Genomic DNA, 18881 nt, shown 5'->3' with positions numbered 1-18881 from the left:
TGATAGATAAACCTTTTTCACAAAGTCTGTAATGTTTCTTTGATGTTTTTTTTAATCACAAATTCACCACAAATATAAAAAAAAACACTGTCAACAAAGTTTTTATAACCACGATTAGACATTGTACTGAGCACATGTACAGAAAAAGGGAAAGTGAGGTTAGGTTGACAGTAAACAAAACACCATCTGTTAACACAAAAATAGAATCAACCCTTTTTTTTTTTTTTTTTTTTTTTTTTTTTTTTTTTTTTTTTTTTGCCAGCAAATGTTTTTCGGCAGTGCTACCAATGTCATCTACATTCCTCACACCTCATTTTTTAAATCATTTTAACTATATAAAAGCTGTTAAATTCTTTAAGTTACTTAATTTAATACATTTAACTGTAAAATGAGAAGAAATGGTGGGTGATACAGTTTTTTTAAGTATCATATTTGGATTTCCCACCCTAAAAAACATAAGAATAAGGTATTTTCAGCAAAAAAGTTTTTCCATCATTGGCCTGTGTTATTAAAACCAAAGAGCAATACCTACCATGATTTAGTGGTGATGGCAGCAGTAAAACTGGTTATTCAAAAAAATTAAAAAAAAAAATGGCGCACTATTACATGTAATAAAGCAATAGATAATTGTTCATAAGGATATTCATTTAAAAACTACTAACTACATATTTACAAGTCTGTCATATTTTGCTGTATTGTTTACGAAGAAAAATAGCTATCAGAATTTTTTAAAACTGATTTGGAAGGATGAATACCTATGATATTGGGCAATGAGATATTGAGTAGAAAGTTTTATCAGTTAAGGAACTTCCGTTTCATGACAATACAAGTTTTGGAGCAGTGATATGTTGTTTGTATTTTCTTTTTAGCTGATTAAATTTGTTGTTTTTAGGTAACTATATTGCTCTAGTAAATATTTTGGGAACAACAAAAATAAGTCATTAGCAATTTACAGACGGTGAATCAAGAATAATGCACAAGAAACAAAAGACAGGCAAGTAATCATCTTCTGGCACTCCACAGCGGATAGAAAATAGCCAATTAGTGGATGTAACACAAATGGAGTCCATGAAGTGTGTATGGTCATTTACTGTTCCTTATGTAATGTTTTTTATTAATAATGTGTCCTAAAGGGAAAGTACCAGAGTTCCAAGTGCTAATAGAAAGCACTGATGCTCAAATCATTATAGACACTGAAAGCCGGATATAAGCTTAGCTGAAATTTTTGTGAAGAACCTAAAGGTGTTCCGAAAGGATTGGCTAAACACGGTTGGCGGTGGCGTGTTTGTTGCTGTTAGAAGTAGTTTAACTTGTCGCGAAATTGAAGTAGATACTCTGTTGGCAACCGGAATAAAATAATAATTGGATCCTTTTACTGACCTCTCAATTCCGATGATACAGTTGCTGAAAGGTTCAAAGAAACCTCGAGTTTGATTTCAAACACGTACCCGACTCATACGGTAATAGTTGGTGATGACTTTAATTTACCTTCGATATGTTGGTGAAAATACGTGTTTAATTCCAGAGGTACGCATAAAATATCATCCAAAATTGTGCTAAACACATTCTTTGAAAGTTATTTCAAGTAGGTAGTTCATGAGACCACGCGAATAGTAAACGGTTGGGAAAACGCACTCGACCTCTCAGCAACAAATAATCCTGAGTTAATAACAAGCATCAAAACTGATACAGGGATTAGTGAACACAGGGTTGTTGTAGCGAGATTGAATATTGTAATCCTCAAAAAATAAGCAAAAATATGCCTACGCAAAACAGCAAATAAAAATTTAATGTAAGTGTAGACCAGATGTGACTTGAATTCAAAGAAATAGTATTGGCAGCAATTGAGATTTATACCAAATAAATTAACAGACAACAGAGCTGATCCTCCTTAGTACACAAAACAGGTCACTTGCTGAAATAACGAAACAAACATGCCAGATTTAAACAGACGCAAAATCCCCAAGATTGCTGATCTTTTACAGAAGCTCGAAATTTTGCGCGGACTTCAATGCGAGATGCTTATAACAGTTTCCACAACGAAACTTTGTCTCAAAACATGGCAGAAAATCCAAAGAGATTCTGGTCGTATGTGACGTATGTTAGCGGCAAGAAACAGTCAATGCCTCCTTTGTGCAATAGCAATGGAGATACTATTGAAGACAGTGCTTCCAAAACAGAGTTACTAAACACAACCTTCCGAAATGTCTTCACAAAAGAAGACGAAGTAAATATTCCAGAATTCGAATCTAGGACAGTTGCCAACATGAGTAACATAGAAGTAAATATCCTTGGAGTAGTGAAGCAACTTAAATCACTTAATAAAAGCAAGTCTTCTGGTCCAGACTGTATACCAGTTAGGTTCCTTTTGGAGCATGCTGATGCATTATCTCCATACCTAACAATCATATACAACCATTCACTCGACGAAAGATCCATAACCAAAGACTGGGATGTTGCACAGGTCACACCAATATTCAAGAAAGGTGGTAGGAGTAATCCACTAAATTGCAGGCCCATATCGTTAATGTAGATATGCAGCTGGATTTTTTAACATATATTGTGTTCAAACATTATGAATTACCTCAAAGAAAAATATTGTCACACAGTCAACGTGGGTTTAGAAAACATTGTTCCTGTGAAACACAACTAGCTTTTGATAAGGGATTTCAGATCGATTCCATATTTCTGGCTTTCCGGAAGACTTTTGACACTGTTCCACACGAGCAGCTTGTAGTGAAATTGCGTGCTTATGGAATATCGTCTCAGCTGTGTGACTGGGTTTGTGATTTCCTGTCAGAGAGGTCACAGTTCGTAGTAATTGACGGAAAGTCATTGAGTAAAACAGAAGTGATCTCTGGCATTCCCAAAGGTAGTGTTATAGGCCCCTTGCTGTTCCTTAACTATATAAACGATTTGGGAGACAATCTGAGCAGCCGTCTTAGGTTCTTTGCAGATGACACTGTCATTTATCGACTAATAAAGTCATCAGAAGAACAAAACAAATTGCAGAACGAATTAGAAAAGATATTTGAATAGTGTGAAAATTGGCAGTTGACCCTAAATAATGAAAAGTGTGAGGTCATCCACATGAGTGCTAAAAGGAATTAAACTAAAAGCCGTAAATTCAATTAAATACCTAGGTATTACAATTATGAACAACTTGAATTGGAAGGAACACATAGAAAATGTTGTGGGGAAGGCTAACCAAAGGCTGCGTTTTATTGGCAGGACGCTTAGAAAATGTAGCAGATCTACTAAGGAGACTGCCTACACTATGTTTGTCCATCCTCTTTTAGAATACTGCTGCACGGTGTGGGATCCTTACCAGATAGGACTGATGGAATACATCGAAAAAGAAGGGCAACACATTTTGTATTATCGCGAAATATGGGAGAGAGAGTCACACATGGGCTGGTCATCATTAAGAGAAAGGCGTTTTTTGTTGCGACAGGATCTTCCAATCACCATCTTGCTCCTCCGAATGCGAAAATATTTTGTTGACACCGACCTACATAGGGAGAAACAATCACCATGATAAAATTATGTAAATCAAGAGCTCGTACGGGAAGATATAGGTGTTCGTTCTTTCCGCGCACTATACGAGATTGGAATAAATAGAGAATTGTGAACGTGGTTTGATGAACCCTCTGCCAGGCACTTAAATGTGATTTGCAGAGTATCCACGTAGACTATTAGCAAACCCGGCAGTGCTTCACAATTGCTAAAAGTTTATGGGAGTTGTGCAGAAGTCCTAATCTCGTTCTGCCCCTATCTTTGTCCATCCCCTCCTCCTTCCCCCATTCTGTCTATCCTCCCCTCCTCTCCCCCTCTCTCTGTCCGTTTCCTCCTCCCCCTCTTTGTCTATCTCCTCTCCCGCCCTCTCTCTGGCCTTGGACCTTGTTTATTGTTATTGCAACGAAACCTTGATTGGGGGTTGAAGTCATGTAAAGTGAATGGGAATATGGTTGGTATCACTGGGACACAGAATATGAGAGAGACTTTTCCAGCTGGTGGATTTGTGAGGATAGTAGCTTAGTGATAGTATTTTTTCATAATTTTAATTTGTGAATAGGTAGAAGTACAACATTTTGGACAATTCACATTCCATAGTAGTATTCTAATCATAAGCTGAATAACCTGTGAAAATTACTTTCCTTTTTTCTGTTAAAACAACTGTGAGCAAGAAAACATATCACGCTTTTGGTGCTTTGAAACTGTAATATAAAGAGCAAGAATATATTTGAGAAAAACAGTTTTGCTAATCATGCCCTGCTATCCTAGGGAAAACTGACTGAAAAAGTAAATGAAACCACACATTTTCACAGCACAGCACAATGCAGTGCAGAATTTTCTTTCTCACTGTCAGTTTTAACAGAAAACCTACAAATTGTTGTTAAAAATATAGGCTATATCAGTATGAATTTTTTAGAGCTTCATGAAAAAATTGGAAGTAAAGTGGTCAAACACTGTTCAAGATTTTTGCTGACAGTGTATCCTTATTGTACAGGGTGTTCCAACAAGGAACCAATTCGTCGTTCATTACAGACACACTATGAAAGAAAGAAACACAATGCAATACTGGATAGCGGAAGGTTCAGAGTTTTATGTTCGCACAGGCACTGTACCATACACTCAACATGAGCATGATGCATTGCTTGAGGAACATCAGAATAGTAGTCCATTTCATTCCACACTTTGAATCAACAGATCCCTGTTTATTGAATGAACAGCTTCAATAATTCGATTTTCCAGCTCTTGAAGACTGGCTGCCGTAAGTGGGATTAAGACCCTGTGTTTCATGTACACCCACAGAAAAAAAAAACATAAGGTGTGAGCACTGGTGACCTGACAGCCCAAAAGCAATGAACAATATCTTGTTGTACACTTCTCCCAAACCACTATTATGGGATGATGATGGTGTTAAGATAACGCCACACCTCAAAGTGAAACCAAGATAGGGTCCTTTCATGCATAAAAATGGAATACTGGAATCTTCGTGGTAGGGGCAGAATTAGTCGTTTCCTCATGTCCAGGTATTACATTCCTGTCATAGTTTCCTCCACAAAAAAAAAAGAAAGGTCAATAAACTTTGTGAATAAAAAGGCTTAAAACACGTTCAGTTTCGGTGAGTCTCCTTGATGACTGTCGACGACACCAGGATTTTGTGATGCCCCCAAACCCTTACATTATAGCAGTTTACTTTATACATTAGATGAAATATCGATTTGTCAAAAAGGTGAAGTTATTCAGAAAAAGTGTCCTCCACCATATACCGGAAAATTGAAATGTGGAATTCGTACCTTCTGTTATGGTTGCTGGGATTCAGTAACTGCAAGTTGTAAGGCTTCATATGCAGGCGTTGTTTCGGAACGCACCATGCTTTTATCTGAGGAAGTTGAAGTTCCAGGCCTGCCCATCTTGTGGACTTGCGGGAGCTCCATTTGAACGCATCTCAGATACACTCAAAATTTTCATCAGGTGTGCGTAGCTGACCAGTGCTCTTTCCTTTGCATGTGCAAGCGGCTTCCAAGAATTCTGTGTACAAGTCATAAATCTGTTTGTGGAGATGCAACTTCTTGCTGAATCAGTGACAGAATCCACGCTGCACTTGAACACTCTATTAACTTTGTGCAAATTTCAAAACACAAACGATTTCTCTTGTGATGTAGTTGCCATTTTGCTACAAACAGCAGCACAGCTGTGTCAACCCTCAGAATCTTCCTCTCTACAGTGAAATGCACAATGTATTTTTATCTTCTGTCTCAGGATTTCTATAACTATGTTTCCCCTTTATATATTGCATATATATTTTAAAAATATGTAGCTCATATCCATCCAAACATTTATTAGAGAATCGTGAAAAATTTGAATTAATCAGTCAAGAACGTTGAGATGTGTGCTAAATATGTTTACCCTTCATGTATTACATATGTAAATTTGTATATTAGATATAATGGCCATCCGAGTGTGTGTTTGAGTGATATGTAAAAATTTCATATAAATTGGTCAAGAACTTTTTGAGAGTTTTGATAAATAACTTGTTTTTATATAAGTATAGACCGTAACAAGTCACACTTCTTAAAAATTGTATAGTGTGACTGCTTATAGCAATTTTTGTTTTCAATTGAGACTACGATACTTCAAAAACAGGCTTGTCAGATACCTCGTACTGTGTGGTGGCTGTCCACAATGGAATGAACTCTTCCCCCAACCCCTTATTCTGTCACCATGTCTCTGTTGCAGTCAGACTTCTATCCTTTCCTGGGGAGGAAATTTGCAAAACCATGGATCCAAATCATATTGTACTCTGTTTTACATTTTCAGTTCTTAGAGGCTGTTTTTATGTTGTACAAACTCTTCTCACCTTTTACTGAGAATGTGATGATACAATACTCAGCTCATTCAGCAGGCTGGTATTGATTGTCCAACATTTGATTTGTCTTCCTTCTGTCTCTTCATTGTTTTACAATTTTTATTAGTTCATATTATTGCTCATTTTGATTAATTTATTGTGATATACGTTTCAACTTGATGAATGGTAATAATCTGTTCAGATAGTTTACAGGAATGTGACTAGGTAGAGTCATCCAAATCAGTGTATATTTCAATGAGTAAATAAGTGCTGTTGAGAAGATTATCCATTGAAACAAGACTGATTTGCACTATTTTACGTAGCTGTATTTCAGTAACTATTCAATGTATACACTGGGAAGAGCTTAAAAGTTAAAGAATCTGTTGGCTGTGGATTTTGGAAGTCTTGTTCATAGTTTGCTTAGTCTTATACGTGCTTTCTCCAGTTAATCTGTTTGCAGCTGTTTTCTGCCTAGTTGGATTTATCTTGCCAAATTGCTCCAGATAGATGCTTCCAGATATTTAATAATTGTGACTTATTCTACTGTTTGATAATGGTTTGCTTTCAAAATATGGGGTATTAAGGATGGTTTAGGCATTACATTCATTCAACTATTTAAGTATGAGTGCTTTGATTTCAATGTCATGTGGCTAAAAGACAACAACAGTAGTTTTGCTGTAGTTGAGTATATGCCATGAGAAATTGAAACATGTGAGAAAGATATTGAAAATCATCAGTTGAGGTGAGATTTGTTTAACTTTCTGATGGCTCTGAAAGATTTTTAGAAAGCAAGTTCTTTGGTTCATTTGTAACTAGTAAAGGAATGACAGGTGAGTGTTTTGAGTTTATCAAGAGATTGTTATTGTTATTAGAATAAGAGAAGTTACTTATTCTTGTGTGTTTTAAATCCCAGCATATTTATTGAGGGGCTGAAATGCACAGACAAACACTGCAGGGTGTGCTTTTGATATTTTTATGCTACACAATAAACAACCATTACATACAAACATTCTGCATACCACAGAAGGCTTCTGTTTCAAACTGCTGCTATATGTAAGTTAAGTAGGTGTAGCATGGTTTTTTCCCTGTATTCTAAATACGGGAGCATGCTTTTTCAGTACCTGCATCACTTCAAGCAGATTTCCCACTGCTATACAAAATTTTACGAAGGGGAGTATTTCTAAGAATGGCGACCTTGGCACTTAGTTAAGTACAAAAATCACAATGAAAGTTACCTTAATCATTAGGTTGTCAAGAGAGCTTTTCAAAACCAAGCACAATTGTAATATATTGATACAGTATTATTGTGGTCTAATTTCAGGTCTGAATATGCATGCAACTATTTTGGCCTATATGTTTACCCTAGTGGAGATGGGGCGGATCACTGTGCCCCTTGGAAATTCACCAGATAATGTGCTTGTTGTTCAGGAGTTTGTTGCAAGTCTTCTTCGCGCAGCATTCCCACACCTAACGGATAATCAAATAAAGATAACTGTGCAGGGGCTTTTTAACCTTGATCAAGACATACCAGCATTCAAAGAACATCTGAGAGACTTCCTTGTACAAATTAGGGTAAGTATTATGCTAATTATTTCCAATAATAAATACATGCACAATATTATGTGCTTTGCTTGACGAAAATTGAATGTATAAAGCTTATTGTTTGTGGGGGAAAAAAGTTACACCTTACCAGCTTGCAATGTGATAAGTGTTAAGAAATTCATGTTATAATTGTATAAGATTTTCTTTGCTTTTCAAACATTGCCATGTAAGATTTTTGAGATCTTACTTTTGTCTTTTATCTGTAGCTGTTGAGTACGTAAGGCCAAGTCATGTTCGCTTCCATTTTGCTCGGTACACAGAAGTATTTCTATCCAGTTCTGCAAAAGTACTATCAGTTACTGCCTAGCATAGCAGTGATTCAACCTGCTAACTTTGGTTTAAGTAACCTATGTTGTATTACTTCATTGCTGTAGCTTCTTCTAAATGTCTCGTCTGAACTGATATCTGTTCATGGTACTGGGATATCTAAAATGTGAAAACATGATATGTGACTATAGGTGTCTGCAAGAAGGGGTTCTTCCCCTCCCCCAACCTGCATCCCAGAAGCTGGATTATAATTGAGTTTTCATTCATTATAGCATTCTCATACACTTCCAGAAGAGAAGTTCTCTAGAATATAATAAGTTTTTCGTGGCATCTGTAAAATTTAGTTCTTGCGAAATGACATGCTTTGAAACTGAACAATTCATTTATATATAAAAAAAATTGCAATTTTACAGTGTTTCCCCACACCCTGGATAAATTTCTGCAGACACGACTTTTCTGTGACTTGATCTCATATTTGGTATTTGTATTACATTGCATCTATAATGAGTAGCAAGGAAGAGTAGTAACCTGCCCCACCTTATTTCTCATTATGACATTTATGCGGCCTCAACTCTCTTTTCTTAGCAGTGTACAAATAATGTATGCACATTTCATTAATAGCTGTTTATTACTCAACTAACTCCATAAAGCACCAGTTTGTTAACTACTAATTTTTCATATTTATTTGCAGGAATACACAGGTGAAGACGATTCAGATTTGTTCCTAGAAGAACGAGAAGCAGCTTTGCTCCAGGCCCAGGAAGAAAAGAGGCGAATTCAGATGTCAGTTCCTGGCATTTTAAATCCTCATGAAATGCCAGAAGAGATGCAGGACTGAAGAAGTCTGCAATCTAAGTAGACTGAAGTGTAATACGAGCGAAATATAAACTATCAGTAGATTTAAAAAGAAAAATGATTGTGCTTTTTGGCATTTGATAGGACCAATGGAAAGGGAAAACAGAGGAAACTATTAGTTCAGTGTTCAGTGAAATATTTGAAAAGCTAGGTAATCTGTCAAGTTGCTGATGTTTTGTAAGAAGCTGGCCATTCCATGTATCTCAGACTTGAAATGGAGGTTATGTAATAAGTTTGCCCATTATATCATTAGCTTCAACAAGCTTTTGCTTTTGGTCAACATCTCATTGTGGCATGAAAAGAAGCTCCTTTGTGGCAATACAAATATTTTTGTATGTAGTGAAACCTCCTAAAATGATAGTCCATATTTGTAATGTGTGTGTATGCACAGTTACATTTATCAGCTTGTCCATCTTTTTGAAGGCCATTGGTTTTACCAGGTTATAAGTCTGAAATGAAAACCGTGAACTCTCAACCCATCTCATTTACAGCTAGCACGCAGTGTTGTTTTCCGTTATTTATTTCTCATAAAATTTTCCCAGTAAAACTAAGAGCCAGCGGATTATTTCTTTGACAGATTTTTATGCTGAAATATCTCAGTAACAAATGAGATGATCAGCAAATGACATTTGTTGAGAAAGAATCGTTGGACTTTAACCATGGATGATTGTAAATGTTGTGAACTTGAAATAATGTGTGGAGGACTAGATTATTGTTTCGTGTTTCTTGTTCATGCTGTATAAATTGCCCTCTGTGAGGAGCAGTGTTGGTGTGTAAACAGTTTCATCTATGGACACTTGTGAATTCAGTGGCTTAGAAACTGTGAAGGTATATAAACATTTGAGTCAGTAACAGTGGTTTGGTATGTGTGCGTGTTCATGATTGCATTCACATGTGAATGGTCTTGTTTTGTATAAATGGTTGTATTTTTATTTTGTCTGTTTTCATTTGTAATTAAGAATGTGTGCTGTTCTCTACAATTCATACACCCTTGTAATGTAGATTTCAGAGGTGATTTTTGAATATGTTTGTTACTTTTGTTCAGTTACCTTATTTCTGAGAGTGGAGAAAATTGCATTTCTGTGACATACAGGCATTTCATTTTTAACATTTTTTAGTGTTACTTTTGTTCCATAGTTATTTAGTTATAATGTTACAGTTAGGTAGCTGAAACTGAAAAAAGAAACCCTAATTCCCATAAATATACTTGAGTACCATGTGTTCACACTGTGCTTAGAGATTAACACTCCAGATATGTTAGGTACTTCTTTGTGTAAAGCTTTAATGAGGATGGTTTGTGTACATTGCAGTTTGTAAATTGTTATGTCAAGACAGTATTTGAAATAATACAAAAGAAATAATATATAGTTCCAACAATCTGTAAATAGGTATGATGTGAAAATGACGCTTTTTTATTTTGTGTTTGCTCTTTCAAGGGTGTTAAAATTTCAGCTTCTCTCCAAGTCATGCGCAAAAGAGAATATAACGCATTGGTTACTGGAAGAATCTATCTTATGGAAAAGTTTCCTAGATAGTGTAATTTACTTTTGATGACTGTGTGTGAAGATTGTATGTTGCTGTTGTATAGTGTCCCTGAATGTGTTGATGGATGCAGATTCCTTGTGTAAATCTTTGCTGTTTTTAGAAGGAAAATAGTTTTTTTAATCTTTCTTCCAATTTCTTGAAATTCATCTTTTGTTATGTGCTCATCGTAGTTCACTGTTTTAGCAATGGTTGTGAAGGAAGTCTTTAAGTCTGACAGTTTACGAGATTCCTTCATCAACTCTTCATTTGTGAAAGCAACAAGAGTTGCATTTAATGAGCCACACCTGTGTACTTATTTTCCATTATTGACTTTTCTCTCATTTATGCCTTATGATGGATGTTTTAGTGATTAAAATTACTTTGAAAATGTTATCATGAATAGCGATTTTTGGACTAACTTGCTTGGGGTATCAGTTATAGGTTTCATGTAGAGAAACCTATCTGGAAGCAAGGAGAGAGAATTTGGACAGCCGTTGATCATATTTGAGCTAATTTCTGATTGTATGTGTACGCCTTAGTGGAAAAAAGAAGGAAAGTAAGGATAGCACACAGAATGCATGAGAAACTGTTGGACAATTTGAGCAGTTGCTTCAGGTAGCCCTTTGCTTCTGTTCTAAGAAGAAAAGGAATGTTCTGCCCATGTTGCCCAGAGTTTGCGGAGTGTAAGCTTGAATTTGTAGGAAGCTCTTTGTGAGAAATAAGTTAATAAAATTATTTTACAGTTAATCACAATTTTTATCCTTAAGCTTAGAACACTGGTTTCCTGTATCAATCTTCCCTTGGTTGCCTGTTTTAATCAAAAGGTTTTTTTATAACAAAATATGAGCATCAGAACTGTAACGGCAATAAATTCTTGCTAAGAATTTGTTGTATGCAACTGAGAGCAGATAACTTAGCTGTGCAGGTTTAGAAGAGGAATTGAATTCTGTGGAGTGTGGCACATTTATACAGGTGTTGAAATCCACTGGAGCAAAAGGAAGTCATTTTGCAGGTGAGTGATGCTAGGCCATTTTTATAGATTACTAGTGAGTCACAGAATTATTTTTCTTTCTTTTGTAATAAGTTTGCTGTTCGGTACAGTGTGACACTGAGAGTTAAATATTAGATTTAATAAGAATTAATTTTAATATTATACACACCATCCAATGTGTCAGTTAATCTCTCGCCTATTCTTTGGTGAAAATATTATGAATATATATTTTTTACAGACATTGTAATGTATGGCTCAATTACTCGTACTGGGTGCATTAGTCAGAGAATTGCCAGTATAATTTAAAACCAATCCAAAGCTGGAAATAAATACAAAAATTCTGATCTTTTGGAACTAAAAGTATATTCTTCACAGAACTGGAGAAAACCAAAGAGGAATGTTCTTTGTAAGCCATTGTGTGCTTTCTTCCTCTTATGTTTCAGTGGAAACATCAGGGTTGTTCTCTTTAAACAAACCAGGTATGTAATAAGAAAGCAATGTGTATTTTCATATGGAGAGGTATGGCTGTTCTGAAGCATACTTGCATAAGTAACAGTTAATTTGTCACTAGCAAGTTATTGTTATTATTATTATCTGTTTCAGTAGTTGAAACTGAAACAACCAAAGAATGTACAGGGGTTAGACGAAAATATGGAAACAGTGCGAGAAATGCAGGCTTGAACATAAATGCAGATGTTAGCTGAGCCTGCTGGTTACAATGTTGTTCTTGGCGACAAACAGCACCTGCGCAATGTCCTCAGTATGTTGCAGGTGTCAGTAATTTTTCACAAGTTTAAAATATTTTGAGACATGAACCTTCTTCAGGATCTTTATAAGCTCATTTTTTTTCCATATTTGGCACAGTGTGGTACCGGGGGTGTCTCCTAAGAGTCATCAGGTGCTTTTTCTCTGGTGTTTTCTCAGATATTTGCAATTTCATTTTTGCTGTGTGTAGCTGGAGTTGCCCCAAACAATTACTGCTCATACAACACACATTGTCAACAGAAAGGGTCAGTTTGATTCTAGGTACAAACAAAATTATTTTTAAATTCGAATGTTATGCATACATTAGATAGAGAACTCCCAAATTGGTGTAGTCCGATATGTTTTATCGATATATATTAACAGTACTAGTAGAACACGAAGAACAAGCAACTGTCCAGCAGCAACTGAGCAGCGCTTCGTGCTTGACGGTAGCAGGAAGCACGGGCCAGGGCAATACTATTGCTGCATGAGTACTGCTTATTCTTTGTGTTTTATTGTTCCTATTAGTATTTATCTATAAAAAAGTATCACACTAAAATAATTTTGGGACCCTCTATCGAATGGACACGTAAAATTTCCCTTCAAAATTAATTATGTTTGTTACAGGAAATAAACTGATGTTTTCCCTCAGCATCACTTGATTTAATTCAACTTCATTCCACTATATACATGTTTTGCTTTTTTATGTTCATCTTATATCGTCATTCCAAGGCACTGTCCATTCATTCAACTGCTCTTCAAAGGTCTTGTTGTATCTGTCAAAATTACAATGCCATCTACAAACTTAAAAAATTTTTTCTTGTCCCAGAATTTCAATTCCTACTCCAAATTTTTCTTTGGTTTCCTTTAATGCTTGCTCAATGTGCACATTGAATAATGTTGGGGATAGGCTAGGTCCCTGTCTTACACCCTTCTCAGCCACTGCTTCCCTTTCATGCTCCTTGACCCTTGTGATGGCCGTCTGGTTTCTGTATAAATTATAAATAGCCTTTTGCTCCCTCTATTTTACCCCTGCTACCTTCAGAATTTCAAAGAGTGTGTTCTAGTTAACATTGTCAGAAATTTTCGCCAAGTCAACAAATGCTGTAAATGTAGGTTTGCCTTCCCATAACCTAGTAAGTCATAGGGTCAGTGCTCCACATTTCTCCAGAATCCGAACTGATCTTCCCCAAGATTGGTTTCTTCCATTTTTTCCATCCTTCTGCTACTTCTGTAAAGGAGAATGTGTTAGTAATTTGTGATCATGACTTATTAAATTAATAGTTCGATAATTTCCATCACCAAGTGCTTTCTTTTGAACAGGGTTCATTACATTCTTCTGAAAGTCTGAATGTATTTCATCTGTCTCATACATCTTGTGCACCATATGGAAGCATTTTGTCATGGCTGACTGTCACAAAGCAGTTCTGACAGAATGTTGTATACTCCTGGGGCTGTGTTTTGACTTAAGTCTTTCAGTGCTCTGTCGAATTCTTCTAACAGTACCTTATCTCCCAAGTAATCTTTATCTACTTCCTCGTTAATTTCTATAATATTGCCTTAAAAGTTCACCTCCCTTGTATACTCTCTATACATACTCCTTCCACCTTTCCCTTCTTTCCTAATGTCTGGTTTACCATCTGAGTTCTTGATATTCATCAGATGCTTCTCGTTTCACCAAATGCCTCCTCAATTTTTCTGTCGGTGGTACCTATCTTTCTCCTAGTGAATTCTGAATCCTTACATTTGTCCTCTGGCCTTTCCTTCTTAGCCATTTTTCACTTCCTGTCACACTCATTTTGCCTGTTTCATTTGCTCACTTTTTATATTCGCTCCTTTCATCAATAAATTCAATATCTCTCGTGTTATCCAAACTAGGCCTTGTCCTTTTACCTGTTTGATCCTCTGCTGCCTTCCACGTTTCATCTCTCAAAGCTAACCATTCGTCTTGTGGTGTATTCCTTTCCCCTGTTCTAGTCAACAATTGCCTAAAGTTCCCTCTGAAACTCTCAACAATCTCTGGTTCTTTCACCTTATCCAGGTCCCATCACCTTAATATCCTACCTTTTTGTAATTTCTTCAGTGTTAATCTACAGTTCATAAACAATGAATTGTAGGCAGAATACACATCTGCCGCTGTAAATGTATTGCAGTTTAAAATCTGGTTGTGAAATCCCTGTCTTACATTATATAATCAGTCTGAAACCTCCCAGTGTCTTCAGGTCTTTCCCACATATGCAGCCTCCTTTTATGATTCTTAAACAAAGTGTTATTGATAATCAAACTATTTTCTGTACAAAATTTTGCTAGACAGCTTCCTCTCCATTCTTTTCCCCACCTAAAATTTTCATTCTTTTCCTTTTCGTACTGTTGAATTCCAGTCCCCCGTCACAATTAAATTTTCATCCCCTTAACCATCTGAATAGTTTCTTCTATCTCATCATACATTTCTTCAATCTCATCATCATCATCATCATCATCATCATCTGCGTAGCTAGTTGGCATATAAACTTGGTCTACTATGGAAGGTGTGTGCTTCTTTCTATTTTCTAAGCTGTTCATAGTAGCATACCCGCATTCCTATTTTCCATATTCATTATTAAACACACTCCTGTGTTAGCCCTATTTAACTTTGTTTATAACACTGTATTCACCTGACCAGAAGTCCTGTTCCTCCTGCCACAGAACTTCACTAATTGCCACTATATTTAGCTCCTATCCATTTACCTTTTTAAGTTTTCTAACCTACGTGTGCAATTAAGGGATCCAACATTCCACACTCCGATCCGTAGATCACAAGTTTTATTTCTCCTGTTGTCTACATCCTATTGAGTAGTCCACACCCAGAGGTCCGAATGGGGGACTATTTTACCTCCAGAATATTTTTCCCAAGAGGATGCCATCCTTATTTATCCATTCAGTAGAGATGTGTGCCCTCAGGAAAAATTATGGCTGTAGTTTCCCCTAGCTTCCGCTGTTTGCAGTACCAGTGCGGCAAGGCCTTTTTGGTTGATGCTCGAAGGCCACATCAGTCAATCATCCAGACTGTTGCCATTCCAGCTACTGAAAAGGCTGCTAACTCTTCTTCAGGAACCACATGTTTGTCTGACCTCTCAACAGATACTCTCTATTGTGATCGCACGTATGGTATGACAATCTGTATCACTGAGACATACAGGCCACTACTCCGATGACAAGATGAAACTGTAACCACAACAGAGCCTAAATAAATTGCACACTTTGCTGTTTAATGTTTAAAGGTGTGTTAAATCGCTGGCACTGTAGGTAAATCAAAAGAAAAAGCTGGGTGCTGTATTTACTGAGCAAAAGTAGGTACAGAAATAAAATTTTCATTAATGTTGTGACAGTTCTGAAGTGATTCTAAACGGATTTTATTTCCACATTTGCTACTGTAGCTCAGACTTGGGTCCACCCATTGTCAGCGGAAAAAAGCAGTATGTGGTTGTTAGTAACCATGTATCAGAAAAGATGAAGTAGATTTCACTTGGTGGAAAGATAATAACCAATGTTTTCTAGGATGCAAAGGTGTTTGCTTTAATTCCTTGCCTTGCAGAGTGCAATAGATAAATAATTGGCAGGTATTCTTGACCAACTCATTGAATGACAAATGGTTTTTGTGTGTGTGTGTGTGTGGGGGGGGGTGTATTGATGATTGTTTTCTTCAAGGCAGTGCGCTTGCCCACTTGAAAATGGGAAACTAAAATCTGAAGTGCAAACTGTGAGAACAGGGTCCCTGTTTATTAGATTTAACATGCTGACTTCCATCTCTTGTCATAAACAGAAAAATTGTTTCTAAAAAAGTGTTTTGAGCCATATGAAGCAGTTGTAAACATTTATTTTGCAGTATTCTGTGAATTGCATTTCAAGAGTCAAATATTCCCAAAACATGCTCATGGATCCGAAAGGGAACTGTACACTTTTTCCTTAAAAACTATTCAGAATTATTTCCTTATTGACAACTAAAATAGGTCTGAAACAAGTCAGTGCCATAAATGAACCATACATTGTATACAATGAATTGGGACACCATTATTGCTGAAAGCTGTTTGCATTTAAAAACTTGAGTGATCCTGGAAATATAGTGTAGTTGTCTACATGCTGCTGTTTTCTCAGTGTCATTGTTTAAGAAGTTAAGTTCATTAATAGCTGTAGCAGTGTTGGCATACCTGTACCTAGGAGATACTGTGTGTTACACTGCAGCAACCCAGTCAAACAGTATTAACTTGTAGTTTTGATAAAATTATTAATATATTTATGTGACTAGTTTTGTGCCACATCAGTGTTTGTTGAATCCATTTCTTGAATACAGACAGACAGTCCAGTTACTATGACTTGACTTAATTAAGTAGTGGGTTTTGTGCTAAGCTAGTCTAAGTTTCTGTAGCAACAAACATTTTCATCTATTTTATGATCTTCATTAATCAACTCGTATAACTACTCTTACCCTTTGTGAATAATATTTATTTTGTAAATAACTGTCACTGTGCAGAATAAACTGGTGGGTGAAACTTAACAAATAAACTAACTTTCGCATCCTAGGTAAGATACATAAGTTGGACGAAAATATGAAAACACCAAAAACATACGAGGATAATCGCAAAAGTAAGGTCTCCTATTTTTATAAGTACATAGACCTGTTTATTTCTACAATGGTTTACATCAGTTTACAGCTTGAACATTTAGCTATTTTTCAATATAATCAACATTTCTATCGACGCATTTTTGTAGACGCTGTGGCAGTTTTTGTACGCCCATGTCATACCAGCTTGCTGCCATGCTGTTCAGAAAGTTATGAATCTCTTCTTTCACCTTGTCGTTGAAGCTGAATTGCTGGGACCACAATTAACGCTGAGAGGTACTGTGAGACTCTGAAAAATCTCAAACGGGCAATTCAGATCCGGAGAAGAGGAATGTTGAGAAAGGGCGTACACATTCTCCATGTCAATGCTCGCCCACACACCGCTCGGCAAGCTGTTGCTCTCCTGCAATAGTTTCAGTGGAACATAATCACCCTCCCACCCACCCTATAGCTCTGACTTTGCACGCAGTGACTATCACCTGTTCCCTAGGTTAAAAGAACATTTGGCCGGAAAGCGATTCAGCTCAGACAACGAGGTGAAAGAAGAGGTTCATAACTTTTTGTGAACAGCATGGTGGTGAGCTGGTATGACATGGGCATACAAAAACTGCCACAGTGTCTACAAAAATGCGTCGACAGAAATGGTGATTATGTCGAAAAGTAGCTAAATCTTCAAGCTGTAAACTGATGTAAACCATTGTAGAAATAAACAGGTCTATAGAATGAGATTTTCACTCTGCAGCGGAGTGTGCGCTGATATAAAACTTCCTGGCAGATAAAAACTGTGTGCCCGACCGAGACTTGAACTCGGGACCTTTGCCTTTCGCGGGCAAGTGCTCTACCAACTGAGCTACCGAAGCACGACTCACGCCCGGTACTCACAGCTTTACTTCTGCCAGTATCTCGTCTCCTACCTTCCAAACTTTACAGAAGCTCTCCTGCGAAACTTGCAGAACTAGCACTCCTGAAAGAAAGGATGCTGTGGAGACATGGCTTTTATATCAGCGCACACTCCGCTGCAGAGTGAAAATCTCATTCTGGAAACATCCCCCAGGCTGTGGCTAAGCCATGTCTCCACAGTATCCTTTCTTTCAGGAGTGCTAGTTCTGCAAGTTTGCAGGAGAGCTTCTGTAAAGTTTGGAAGGTAGGAGACGAGATACTGGCAGAAGTAAAGCTGTGAGTACCAGGCATGAGTCGTGCTTCGGTAGCTCAGTTGATAGAGCACTTGCCCGCGAAAGGCAAAGGTCCCGAGTTCGAGTCTCGGTCGGGCACACGGTTTTAATCTGCCAGGAAGTTTTAAACAGGTCTATGTTCTTACCAAAAAAAAAGGAGACCTTACTTTTGGGATTACCCTTGTAACACATTACCATGCCTTAATATGTTGTAAGAAAATTGTTGACATTCGAAACAGCTTCCAGTCGCCTCGGAATGGATAAATACAGGTCCTGCATGGTTTCCAAGGGAATCTTAAACCATTCTTCCTACCAAATAGTGGCAAGTTCAGGCAACAACGATGGATGTGGCTAGCGATCACGCACACTTATCTCCAAAGTAGACCACAAAGGTTGAATAATAGTAGTGAATCTAGTCAATGTGGTGGCCAGGGGAGATAGAATAATAATTTGTCCTTGTGCTCGCAAAACTAGGCCTGGACAGTGTGAGCTGTGAGGCCAGGGGCCCTGTTGTCTTAGAACACAGCATCACCATTGGGGATTAAACATTGTACTGTGGGATGGAGCTGAGTTGCAAAGTTGGTCACATAATTATTGGCAGTAATGCGACCTTGTGCAGTATCCATGGCGTCTATGGAATACTGTGTCTTGGCTGCCCAAATGTTCACTGAAATTCCACCATGTTTCACTTTCAGGAGATAAACTTGGCCAGAAGTTGGAGACTGTGCAACAAGATTAAAATTACTTTATTCCATTGCTCACTCCATCGTC

General features: G+C 37.1%; 1 protein-coding gene across 2 annotated transcripts in view; it reads left to right on the top strand.

Moving 5' to 3' along the window:
• LOC126194655 (exportin-1) overlaps positions 1 to 11350 on the top strand; it is a 131440-nt gene extending 120090 nt beyond the window's left edge. For both annotated transcript variants that reach the window (XM_049932845.1, XM_049932846.1), the window contains exons 19-20: positions 7677 to 7927; positions 8916 to 11350. In XM_049932845.1, the coding sequence (XP_049788802.1) occupies positions 7677 to 7927; positions 8916 to 9062 (398 nt within the window). In that variant the 3' untranslated portion in view covers positions 9063 to 11350. The remainder of the gene's footprint in view (positions 1 to 7676; positions 7928 to 8915) is intronic.
• Positions 11351 to 18881: the final 7531 nt, after the last annotated feature.

This window comes from Schistocerca nitens, chromosome 7, assembly GCF_023898315.1.
Source record: "Schistocerca nitens isolate TAMUIC-IGC-003100 chromosome 7, iqSchNite1.1, whole genome shotgun sequence".
Taxonomy (NCBI): domain Eukaryota; kingdom Metazoa; phylum Arthropoda; class Insecta; order Orthoptera; family Acrididae; genus Schistocerca; species Schistocerca nitens.
The sequence above is the reverse complement of the archived record's forward strand: the minus strand, read 5'-3'. Positions and strand labels throughout refer to the sequence as shown.